Genomic DNA, 12,861 nt, shown 5'->3' on the forward strand with positions numbered 1-12,861 from the left:
TCACAAGCTCCTGTATTTCCAGGACAATTACAGAAGCCTTTGCCGGCATAACACCGTATGATAGGAACTCCAAGGAACTCCAAACAGCATTGACAAATCATGGATGCAATAACTTTTTACCTAGCAAAAGACATGGACTCGTGGGTGACCAAGCCCATGTTTTCTGGGACTGTCCTGTTGTTCATGATTATTGGAAAAACATCAAAGACATATTGGAAAAGAATCTGAAAGTAAACCTTCCTTGGGATCCTTTAATATTTCTACTGGACATCTTTCCAGACAGTCTCTCTCACGACCAAGAATATCTTCTACATCTAATGTTAATGACTGCAAGAAAAGTTATAACAATGTGCTGGTTGAAACCTAAGTCACCAACAGTTACACAATGGACACAAAAAATCAGACAAGTTTTTTTAATGGAGCAGCTGACAGCACAACTGCAGTTAAAAACCCCTGTTTTTGACAGAAGGTGGACATCAATGCTTGAGTTTCTGAAATAGGATTACCCTTTGCCTGTATATATTTTTTTTCTTCTTCTCTCTCCTTTGTTTCTTTTGTTTCTGATTTTTTTTTTTTTTTGTAATGATGTCCAGTCTCAGGACATTGTTATTGTTTTGTCATGTTTTGCCTTGTGCATATGGCAATAAAGTTCCAAAAAAAAAAAAAAAAAAGACATGGTGTCATTGAACACAGTGGATCGTTAAAGAGGGATTTAAAAAAATGATCCGCATGCTGGACAAGCGGTATGAAACATATTTCTCTCAAGTGGCCATCTCCCCAAATACAGCTATTCAGGTCATCTGGCGAAAATTCTTCTATTTTTAATATTGCAATATATATTGCAATATATTGCAAGCCCCCAAAAAATCGCAATGTCAGTTTATTCCAATATCGTGCAGCCCTAGTGGCCGGTGTTTATTAGTTCAGGTTAGTCCAGTTGTAATGATGAGTGCAGGAACTCCACACAATGAACCCTCAGGAATTAACACACAGCTCTTCCTTGTTCCTTGAATGTGTTGGCTAACATCTTTCTTTTTAAGACACAAAAGGATTTGATGTCTCCCAGCATTGTGTAAAGTTCGGTGAAACCAGCTTTACTCGTCATGGAAACTGCCAGGTTCAGATAAAAATACTGACCTTCTGTGTTTGTTCTTGAAACTTTAATAGAGAGCTAAAACCAAAAGGGATTTCAAGTCAAAGAAAAGGCGGCTTAAAAAAAGATGCCACTTTTGTATGACTGTGTCAATCATTGAAAATGTACAGTTCTCATATCAGAATGATATCGAGGACTGGTTGATTATGTTTTACATTAAATACAACCTGATTATTGACATTAGTTGTAAAACAATAGATAAAGATTAGGTGTTTGCAGTAAATGTATGAGCTGTGATAATGGATTAAGTACACGAATATTACCTGGTTACAAGCACAGATGGGCATTCATAAAAGGTCCAGTCTACTGTAACTGTCCACCTGTAGCTTGAAGACAGTAATGATACGCGCATCCTGGATAGAAACAACTGAACCACCTATATGGATATTCTTTATTTTCAGGACACTGTGTGAAACTGGTGAACAGCACATTAAACGTTTCGGAGAGCACTGATCTACTGCACATTGTATAATATAGATATTTACTGTTGTACATAGGGATGCATTCTGTTTCTGCAATTTCTAAACAATCTACGTGACATTTATATGTAGTAAGTGCAGGATGGTGTCGTTTTCTCTGCACGGGAATTGAGCCTGCAGCCACAACAAGGGGCAACTGGCTGCAGTCAGTAACCAGCTTCACTGGTTGCACGGTTGATGTGGCACCGCCAGTGGTTAACAGACACACACACCAATGTCAGTGCTGTGCAGAAGCCGGTCACCGTGCAGTGTGGAAGTCTTACCTTCTTGACAGGTTTGTGAGTGGGCACGGCGCTGAAGACGCTCGACAGCTCTCCCATGGTCACTTCACTGTTCTTGGTGACGGTCATGGCAGAATATTTCTCCGCCACGTTTTCGCTCTCCTTCACCTCTTTGCTCGCCTGTTTCACCTCCACCTTCGCCTCCCCGGCCGGGTCCGTCATGTCAGCGGCGGTTATGGAGCGTCGTCTGGTAAAGAAATACAGCTAACGGCGGGGTTCCTCTCCCGGTCGTCACGTCAGAAGAGCTAACGTTTCCGAGGTGCTGACGCTGCTAGCTCCACGGCGGCAAAAGGAAGCGACGCTGTCACGTAACGCACATATAAATAAATATGAACTTTAAGCAGTATGTTTAAATAACTGGAGATGCCTTTTCAGCTCGGCTTTCGTCCGATATTTCTTTTAGCGTGGCGTGCCACCGTCCCGCCTGCCTGCCTGCTGGCTCAGCTGTCACCTGCCTGAGTAACTCTGTGGGCGGTGACCACGCGACACAGGGGGCGTCCTTTATATACTGGTGCGTTCAGGGGCCACGGGACAAGCTCCAAAGACCAACAGAGATTATCGATTATCATGTTTGTTTTCATTTCTGTTCCAGACGGAACAGGAATTCCAACCATCCACAAGTGCTGAACAAATATACACAATAAATCACAATATGTATAAGTGCAATTTTCCCTTTCATTATTATTATTATTATTATTATTATTATTATTATTATTATTATTATTATTATTATTATTATTATCATTATTATTATTATTATTATTATTATTATTATTATTATTATTATTATTATTATTATATAAGCAATGTTTTACAAATGGGTTTCAACAGGATGTTCTGAAAACTTTAAGCAATAAATATTTATATGTAAATCCTTATGCAATGTTGTCTTCATGCTTTATTCTTGAAGTCCCAATGATCAACTGATCACAGTATCACAGTACGTTTCATAGCCATTTACGATGACAGCTTACTGTGCTTTATAGTGTGGTATTGCACACTTCTGGGGTATTTTGCACTTTTCAGTTTTTTAAGCTTCTATATTCAAACTCTTGTTTATCTGTCTTTCATGCCTATATTCTCATTTCTTGTCTCATTTGTACACTATTTTGGGTAATGTATTTTGGCTATATATGCTATTTTCTTGTTTTATTTGAAGTTATATGTCTACCGTGAAGGTGGAAGCACAATTAAATTTCAATTCCAGAGTCTGTGTACAGTGGAGCTGATAGAAGTGCACCTCGTTTTTTTCTTTAACATTTAAACGTGATCTTCATGCATTCCTTAGCACCCATTCACGTTTCAGTTCCTCTTTTCCAGTTAAAAACATTTTTTAAAAAATCATTGAGACCAATGAGTATAGCTGATAAAGCAATATGCAATGTTCCACTTGGCAAATGTGGTTCTGTTATATAAAAACAAAGCATCATTGTTTGTGTTGTACAAATTCAATGATCTGACGTTTGGTTTGGTGAGAGCAAACCTGTAAGCATGCATATACAGAGATGGTATCTGCCACAAAGGCTCAGTTATGATTTCACAATTTAGTTTTTTTCCTCCTATCTTAGTGTTTGAGTGTTCTTGTGGCTGTCGTCAAGTGCACTAATACTTCTTGTTCACTCAACCATCTCTGTTTAACAGGCGATGAGAGCATGGTGTGCAACCATCTGTGTAAAACCTGACTAAAATGGTTGTCATGCTGTCTGGTGTTGATTTCACACCATCTTGAACAAAGTTAGATGAGGACTGAACACAGAATAGCTGAAATACAATTCTTCGACCAAACTGGAAGAAAGACAGACAAGCAGTCATGGAAGTCCAAGTGTAAACAGCTGATTAACATTTGGCAAACCATACATGGTTCAGTAACTCTCCTTTTCAAATAGTGTTTCTTGTGTTCGTCTGTTAGTTTCATTCTTCTGTGCTCATGCAAGTCACTGCTTTACCATATTCAATATTACTTATTTAACTTTATTCTGCTGGATTTTTTTGTTTTTTACTTCTATGCTGTTTATTCTGTGTTCTTTTCTGTGTGCTACAAAGATCCCCCCCTCTGGGATTGCTAAAGTTAGCTATTTTATTCCCACGATTCCATTGTATGATATAAAAATCTAAGAGCGAGATGGGAAAAAAATGGGTAAAAGCATTTGTAAGCTTGGATCATACTTAGGGTTATTTATATGCCTTCCATCAGAACTATACAGTTATTTCAAACTTTGTTTAGTTTTGTTCATAAATAGAAATACATTAGATAAAGCTGAATGAAGGTCATGTCACCATCACGTGGCCGTGAGTATCTGCATTTATAAATAAATTGTTCACTTCACTCTTCCTTCAGCTTTTGTAGTTGCCCAACACTAGTCTTCTCTCTTCATTCAAATGAATGTTTCCGGGTGGAATCGCATTTATCGCATCAACTCCAAAAATATGGAAACAGCGCCTCGACCATGTAGAGTTCAGTGTGTGGCCAGTTGTGGTACTGCACGCCCTTACCAAACATACCGTTTGTTATTCCTTTTCTTTCATTTTGAATATTTGTGAATTCATCTTTCATTTACTTGTAATCTTTTAAAAATATAATCTTTATGAATCCGGCTGATAGGACTGAAGGTTTCCTTGTTTATTTATTTTTTAATGACGTTCTAGTTTGCCCCGCCCCCTGGGACAGCGTCCTTGTCACAGACGTATTTTCCGCCTCGCCATTTTCCGTCGATGTTCAGGTGGAAGAAACGAGCGGGACAAACGCCGATATTCATCGCTCCAAAATACAACATCTAATACGGTAAATTTTGTGAAAAATATACCATATTGTGTTGAATTGTTTATCTGTCTTCGAGTTTTGGTGTCTAAATCGATTCAAGAAATGACCTCGCCCGTTAAATTCATTGTTTGGCGTCGGCCGTTGTTCTGCAGCCTGAAAGTAGGCCTCAGGACGAAGACAGCCATTTTAGCTTCTTTCATGCAGCTGTTAGCCACCGCTAGCCTCCGAACACCGGCTATTGGCCAAAATCGCCCGTAAAATATATCGATATATCATTCTGCATTCACATTTTCGAGTAAATTCATCGTTCAATTCAATCTGTGGCCTGATCAGTGCTCCCTATCATTGGGGATTCGCACGTTGAGTTCGATCGAGTTAGCATGGGGTGCTAATTCAGGAAGAAAAGTGGGCCAGGCTTTCCTCGGTGGCTTTTGAACATACGCTGCTAATCAGATCCTACAAATTAAACATCGACACAATGTCGACCTTATATAGGAATAAACTCATTTGTAGATGAAAATTTGACTGAACTCAGGGTAATGAACAGGCTTGACCGATTCTAACGTTGAGTGCGTCTAACACGTTTTACTCAATTGAGTTTCACACTGAAAGCTGATGTTCACTTTAAATTGTGGAAAAACAAGCTAATGTAAATGCTTGTGCATTTTCCCGTAAACCCACAGCATTTGACGTTTTTTCGTTTCTTGGCGTCTTTGATTTTGTACCATGGGGACAATCCTATTTTTATTTTAAACCAATGGTACCATTTGGAAGTGTGTAATGCATTTGGATCTTTCATATCTTCTCAGAATAATTTTGAATTAAAAAAAAAAAACATTGTGAATGTTATGTCTAATCAGTGCATCCAATTCAAAATTTGTAGCCTTGTACGAAAATACATATTTTTATTGAACAATCCAGTGTTTGCAAATTGTTTTTTTTTTAACATTAGGTACATTTTCCAGCTATTTAAAACCCAGCAGAATGTCCTTTTCTGTGTTTTACTATTATCTAGTCATGGACTTGACTAACATTAAATCAATCACAGAGCAGCTTTACAGCATTAGGATATGCAGTAAAGTAGTTGTTGTTGATCATATTTTCACTTTCACAGTTTTCCTTTGTACTGCCTAATAAGAAATTTCACTGGTTTAGCTCATCAGACACCTATTGAATTTTGGTTTCTAATGGAGGATTTAATAGCACCCTGTCCTTGTTTTGGATGTGATTTACTCACTGTTTTATAACCATCTGTGCTTTTTCTTTTGAATCTTTGCAGATACAGTCATGCATCGTGACTGTCCCCTTGACTGTAAAGTATATGTTGGAAACTTGGGCAACAATGGGAACAAAACAGAATTAGAGCGATCTTTTGGCTACTACGGACCTCTGCGCAGTGTCTGGGTAGCGAGGAACCCACCAGGTTTCGCTTTTGTAGAGTTTGAAGATCCCAGAGATGCAACCGATGCCGTGCGTGAGCTTGATGGAAGGTAGGCAGCTCGAAAGCAAGTTTTGAGCCTCGCCCCTCAAAAGAACAGTTGTGGGGCTTTTCTTTCTCTGCCTGCTGTTGTCAATGTACGTGCTTGTTTTATAGGACGCTGTGTGGTTGCCGGGTGCGAGTGGAGCTGTCCAATGGAGAGAAGCGTAGCCGCAGCCGTGGCGCGCCCTCATCTTGGGGTCGGCGACCCCGAGATCGAGAAGACTACAGGCGCCGTAGCCCACCGCCCAGACGCAGGTGACCTACATGTTACAGTTCACAATAGGCCTGTAGAGAAATGATTTGATTCCTGTATTTTTACTTCTGTTCTATGACAGTATTGTTCTCCTCATCCACAGTATATATCTTGGTATTTGCTTTGTTAGACATAGTGATGTTTTCTGCTGACAATGCATTTGTGACTGTTGCTATTTCATCTTCATTGGCATTATTGGTTCATTTATGTAAGGAGTCAAACAAATGGGAATTCACAATTTGAATGTAGGTATGCAGAATGCATCTAATAATGGCATAACCTATAAATTGGGCATGAGTTGTTTTTTTAAGCCTATGTTCTTTATGAACAGTCTAAATTTCTACCATTTAACTGCTTTAGAGTGGCAACATTGACATGTTACACAGTTGTAGCAGTTCCTATGTCAAGAAAGGTGTTTATGGGGGGAATGTAATGCAATTCTTTCTTTTTGTTTGAGGATGCTTTTTATTTTTCATCTATATTAATAAGAATGAAACCCGTTGCAGAGCCACCACCATGCCTCTTCTCACCACCCTCTGAGTCAATCAACTAGTCCTCTTTCAGCATCATGTGACTGCTGATCATCGTGCCCCAATCAGCTTGGCTGGTGCTGTCACATGACCCAGGCATGGCCAGTCGTCAGGTTGCACCAGCCCATTGGTTCCTCAGCATGCCGTTCTCAGCCTCCTCCTCCTTCAACCTTATTCCAAACGGCAGCGGCCCACCTCTCATTCCTGACCAATCAGCGTATTACGTTCCCAAAAGTCTACAGCCTACCAGCAGCAGCCTTCGGCTAACCAATTAAAGCAGGAAAAAAAGCCACAGCCAGCCCCCATCTGCCTGCCACCTAATCACCTTGCAGCATCTGGCCACTCCTATTCAGCCAATTCTTCCTACCCGGCCGACAGTCTGCCACCCTTTCGTCATATCTAGCTTGTTGAAAACCAAAAATACTAGTAAGTTTTCCTGCTTCATTCAGTACACTGCTGATAACAGTTTTGAAAGTGAAGAGACAGCTGGTTTGAAGAGGTTTTCTTTCTATATTTGAATCATATGCTTGTCATTTTGTCCTCCACCATATCTGTAGACCTCTGTTTCAAAGAGGAATGGTCCAACATCAGATACCTGGAACTTTACGATTCCAGAGATTTTTTTGATGATAGATATTCATCTGGTTTGTTTTGAGCCTTAATGCAGAATTACGAAGTCACACCAGTCCAAGTCCCCGTACTGTAGCCTCTATTGATGTGTATTCTCTTAATTGCAGTTGAACAGCTTCATGCAGATGGTTTCTGTGTGTTTATCACACCAGAGACGGTCCATCTTTTCAAAGATAAGCTGCTAGTTTAGTTTTTTAATAAGCCTTGGCACATCTATTTGCATTTGTAATGTAGGACCTGATCTACTCGATCAAGAGTATAATTTACAGTTAATTTTTGGATTCACAGGTTAGAGGTCATTTATAACCACCTGACATTTGTATGTACCAGGTCCATTGTGTGACTTCTGTTTTCTGGTTGAGTTGAGGGACAAATTCAGGAAAAAAACACCAAATCTTTTTACTTGGATTGTTGAGTTGTTGAGATAGACAAAAGGTTGTGCTGATGGAACCCAATGTAAGAAAAGGAAGCAAGATAATGTGGAGCTCTACAGGGTGTTCACTTCATCTGTCTCTGTTGGTAATATGTGTGTGTTTTTCATGCGCAGATCTCCACGCAGGCGGAGCTTCAGCCGCAGTCGTAGCAGGTACAGTTTGTTTCTAAATGACATGATATATGAATATATTCTAGAACTTTAGACACTATTGAGACATGTTGAATTAAAATGCATCAGTAGCTTTTCATGGAGTTGCTAAAATTTCAGATAGGTACATGAAAGTCGATGTTCTTTTCAGTGGCATTTACATAATGCGTCTTTTATTTTTATTATTAGGTCTTTCTCCAGAGACAGGAGGAGAGAGAGGTCCCTCTCCAGGGACAGGAACCACAAACCTTCACGCTCCTTCTCTCGATCCAGAAGGTAATGACAAACTAATGAGCTGTCTAAATATAAGTCCTTGCCGAGTTGAAGAGCGATTACATAAAGTACGACGACATGATTCGCCTGTTTATACAGCTGTCCATCTGGTTGGTTTTGAGGTGTTACTTCAGAGTGTTATGAGTTTTGACACTGCGGGTGTTGAAAATGGTCTTACATTTATTTTCCTTCTGTCTCTTTCTGTTTGCAGCCGCTCCAGGTCCAACGATCGAAAATAGAGAAAAGTCTGTCAGGTGTAAAGGGAGCAGCATAGAAACGGTTTTACAGCCTGTGCAGGATCTGCCGTTTCATACGATGGACAAACAACACATGGCCTTCTGGTCATATTTGGGTGTTTCTTCTTTTTTCTTTTAAACAATCAAGCATTTTAGTGTCCCCCTCCCCCCTTCCTCCTTTCTTTAGTCATAGTGATTTTTCAGCTACATCGAGTGGGCCTGCACATGTATTGCATCTCACTTGGAGCCACATCTGTCTACTCAGTCCTGAAAGCGTTGTGCCACCCAGCATTCCAGTTCACTAGTTACTCTCTCTGGGCTTTGGTTTGTGTTCATGAATGTACTGTGTAGTCTGACATTGTGTGAGTAGTTCCTCATTTTCATTGTATAAATGCCAGCTTTTTCTTTTTGAAGAAATGGTTGTGGAGATGTGAGTCATTTTCTCCTATTGATTGTCTGTAACAAAGCTAAACTGTTCTTCACAATGAAGGTTTCCATCCGCTGATTCCAAAAAAAAAAGGTAAAATGAGCAAAGTTTTGGACTGAAGTTTTCATTATTTGATTTGATACTATGTTAAATTGTCTCTCAATAAAATCAACCACTTGGTTAAAAAAAAAACAACTTTTGCCTCTTATGTTTTCATGTTTTGCGTTTAGTTTTTGTTTAAATCTTTTTCCCACAAGAGGGCACTCTGTAGTTAAACTTGGTCTCAGGTGAAAGTGTTGGTCAGCAGCCAGCCCTTCCTGTTTTCTCCTCCACAGCTGGAGAATCACAGTGCAGTCGTGTCATCCAGCCCTTGGTGGCTGACCGGCAGTCATTCACCAGCAGGGTACAAGGGAGCTGAGCTTTTTTGGACTTCCTGAGGAAACAGTCCCTGCTGGGCCTTCCTCACCTGATGGGAGAGGTTTATTTGTCCATCTGAAATCAGCAGAGTAGGGAAAACCAAGGAATTGAGAAGTCTGCAGTTTTCTTCTTCATCAATTCCTTCATTGTTGTAGTGTTTAATGTCTAAATTCCATCTTGTTAATTCTCTTCTCTGCACTTTGTTTCATTGCAGTTTGATGCAGTGGTGTGAAATTTGATAATGCTGCGGGTCTGTATGTAGCTGGAGCTGAATACACACCCCTGTGGCGTGCCTGTGTTCAGGATGACTTGAACGTTCATACTATCCTTAGAAAGTCCAGTTTTTCAAGCGCACAGAAAACTGCAAGTTGTCCAGTTCTTGCCCCAGGTAATGGAGAGTTATTGGTGTTAAAGTGTGCAGATGGAATTCTTCCACAAGTCTGGTGCAGCTATGTACTTCACTTTTGACCTGTAAGCATTGTGATGATAAAGGTCCAGAAGAATTTCCACTCTGATTGTGGATATTTCTATAGAACTGAAGACTACATTTAATGACATTTAATGAAAAAGAAGTGTTGACTGCTCCAAGATTCAGTTGTAACAAAAGCACTGGAATTGAAAGAGGCTCTCAGTCGAAATGAAAACACTTTCTGGATTTCTTTGTATTTGCATGCTATGTGTTATAGTTTCAAGATGACATTAAATTAAATGTAAACTATATCTCTGGAATAATTAAAAAATGTAAATCATTTAACTGAAGTGAGTGTGCAACATGAGGTTCTAAGTGTTTGTGTTGCAAACGCAGGGCTTTCTGATCTTCATTCATTCCAAAGTAACTCAGGACAGAAACTCTTACATTGAATGTTCTACTAAGGATAACAGTCCATGTGTAAATCTGTGGGTTGGTGGAATTGGTCCTATTAGATTATACTGTCATGGAGCCTTAGAAAGAGGCCTGACAGGTTTCTGTACATTTCCCTCCCACTTTTGAACACTGTGTCCGACCAGTCCTTATGTAATGCATTTGACTTAAAGTTTAACCCTTTCTCCAGCACAGATAAGTCAAATGTCATCCAAATAACTTCGCCCCTGTGCTGCTGATAAGCCTCACCATGTGTGTGTGTAAAGTGGAGCTCCTTATGGCTCTGTAAACCTGCGGTATACCCCAAACTATTTGCACAAGCAGGAGTGACAGTTTAGAATAGAGTCGCATACTAATTAAGGCTTTGTGGGCAGAACTAATAAAGCTTTCATTATTTCATTCATAAAAACGTACAGCTGTGTGTGTGTGTGTGTGTGCGGGTGTGTATGTGTTTGCGTGTGCGTCCCGCCCCGTAAAAGACCCACGGTCCTCCCGATTCACGCTCTCGGTCCACGTGAAGCGGCTTCCTCGGCGCACAGGATTGCTCAAATCTGCGCGCGCTTTTCCACGAGTTACTCAAGCCCCCGTGACATCACCGAGGCGATGACTCACCGTATCCATGGAGACGAGTCTAGCTTTCGCTGAACCCGGGAATCCAGCGAGAAACCCGCGGCATTTCCACCCACTGTTATGTAATCCTGAGCCCGTGGCTTTTGGCGCCCACGGAGCAGAAGTCACGGTGATTCACGCTAAGAAAAAAAAAAAAAAAAAAAAAAAAAAACAGCAAACAACCTCAAAGTGGCTGTCTATTTTTAGATTGTCACCATTCAAATTTCAGCCCAATCCTTACGTTTCTGATGGAGAAAAAAAATCCAATGATTGGATTAAAATAGCTTTTTTTTAAAAAACCAATTACTGTTTATTGTTATTTACTAAATGAGTTTAGCAGTTCAGTTGGGTCGGATGTCCTGGTCTCACTATCTGCACCCTGATTCTGAGATATAACTGTTTTTCAAATCGAAGTTTACTTGTCACTTTTTTTTTAAATTAAAACAGTGATTAAAGAATCTCATATTTGTCTCATTTTTTTGACCAGTGTGCAAAAATAAGAATAAAATAAATAACACCATTCTGACCTCTGTCTCCCAATTTGCATTGACCCTCATCTCACAGCTCATATGATCTTGTGACAGCACAGCAGCAGATCATGAGCTGCTCCTGACACATAATCAGACTGCTGAGGAGGAAGCGTGTGTCATCTGAGGCCTTGGCTGTGGTATGCCAAGCACAGATAAATGAGCTGGCTTGAGTATTTCTGAACCTGCTGTTCTTGAAACTTCCAGTCAGCAGCAGTCCTGACGGTTAACATGTACAAAGATCTGAGTTGTTTGAGTTAAGAGGGAGGAAGAACCTCTAAATGTTGAGCACAGTGCTCAGTGACTGTCGCTTTAGATATCTATACTGGTTAAACCAGATTTGGATTCATGCTAAAACAATCACATGTTTAATTTGCATACCAAACCCAAGATATACAAATAAAGAAATGGATATACTGCCTTTATTTTCTGTATAATCCAGGAGGAATGTGCTCTTTCACACATGGGATTGGCCCGTGCAGCATTTCACCAGATGACGACACTGTTCTATCAAAACGTGAGCCAGGTTAGGCTTATTTTGCCAAACCAATTTGCTTTGTTCAAATGAATAAGAGGGCGGTGTTCCATTTACACAAGACTTCTGTCAGTCTGGACTTGACCTCGTCTTGGGAAATGCTCAAATTGCTGCTTGGTAATTACCAGCTATTAGTTGAGGACTGTGTATATGAGCTTATTTCCTTTTGTTGTCTCAAAGCAGAAACAATTTATATAGCAGTTTTGGTTGTTTATATGTTCAAGTTAATTCATCATTCACAAAAATGTGGCTGTGGGTGACAAAAACATTACACTGTAATGTATGTGTTTTATATTATTTAGGACATCTTTCAATATGCCGCATCTCAATATGTGTGACAGACTTTTCCATTTACATTTCTCCTCCTTACTAGTGGCTAACTGATATAGTCTTAAATCAGGATTATGCTCTGGGGGAAAGCTTTTATTTGTCATTTGCAAGTTCTCTTCGTACATGTATGGGTTTTCTCCAGACTCTCCAGTTTTCTTCCACAGTCAAAAAAATTCATTTGAGGTGGTTTGATGATTACTTCGCCCAGACAGGGACTGGTTCCAGTGCCTCAGGACCAGCTGAACTGGTACACGAGGTGAAGGATTACATGTTTTGCTCACCTGCTACCGGCCTGACCTGCAGATGTGACACGTCAACATTTCTAACGTGCAAGTAATCCGAGAAAGCCCCTGTGCTGTAATCCAAAAACACAAATTTGTCACGTTGTTTGATCCCATAATTTCTTTTATGAATAGATTCTTAGTATTTTGTTTTGCCGCACTGTTGCATGTAGCCATAATGTCAGGTAAAAAAGCTGATAACAATCAGATTGAC

General features: G+C 40.1%; 2 protein-coding genes across 4 annotated transcripts in view; one reads left to right on the forward strand and one right to left on the reverse strand.

Moving 5' to 3' along the window:
* LOC115389164 (S-adenosylhomocysteine hydrolase-like protein 1) overlaps window positions 1–2,378 on the reverse strand; it is a 30,976-nt gene extending 28,598 nt beyond the window's left edge. For all 3 annotated transcript variants that reach the window (XR_003931551.1, XM_030092612.1, XM_030092611.1), the window contains exon 1: window positions 1,896–2,378. Coding sequence is in view for 2 of the 3 variants with exons in the window: in XM_030092612.1 (XP_029948472.1) it covers window positions 1,896–2,075 (180 nt within the window). In the remaining variant the exon portion in view is untranslated. The remainder of the gene's footprint in view (window positions 1–1,895) is intronic.
* A 2,210-nt stretch (window positions 2,379–4,588) lies between these two features.
* On the forward strand, window positions 4,589–9,255 carry srsf3b (serine and arginine rich splicing factor 3b). Its single transcript, XM_030092614.1, has 6 exons — window positions 4,589–4,695; window positions 5,954–6,164; window positions 6,269–6,409; window positions 8,115–8,153; window positions 8,340–8,426; window positions 8,635–9,255. Exons 2-6 carry the CDS (start codon window positions 5,962–5,964, stop codon window positions 8,660–8,662), a joined length of 498 nt encoding a protein of 165 aa, XP_029948474.1. The 5' UTR covers window positions 4,589–4,695; window positions 5,954–5,961; the 3' UTR covers window positions 8,663–9,255.
* The last annotated feature ends 3,606 nt before the right edge of the window (window positions 9,256–12,861 follow it).

This window comes from Salarias fasciatus, chromosome 5 (genome assembly GCF_902148845.1).
Source record: "Salarias fasciatus chromosome 5, fSalaFa1.1, whole genome shotgun sequence".
NCBI classification, from domain to species: domain Eukaryota; kingdom Metazoa; phylum Chordata; class Actinopteri; order Blenniiformes; family Blenniidae; genus Salarias; species Salarias fasciatus.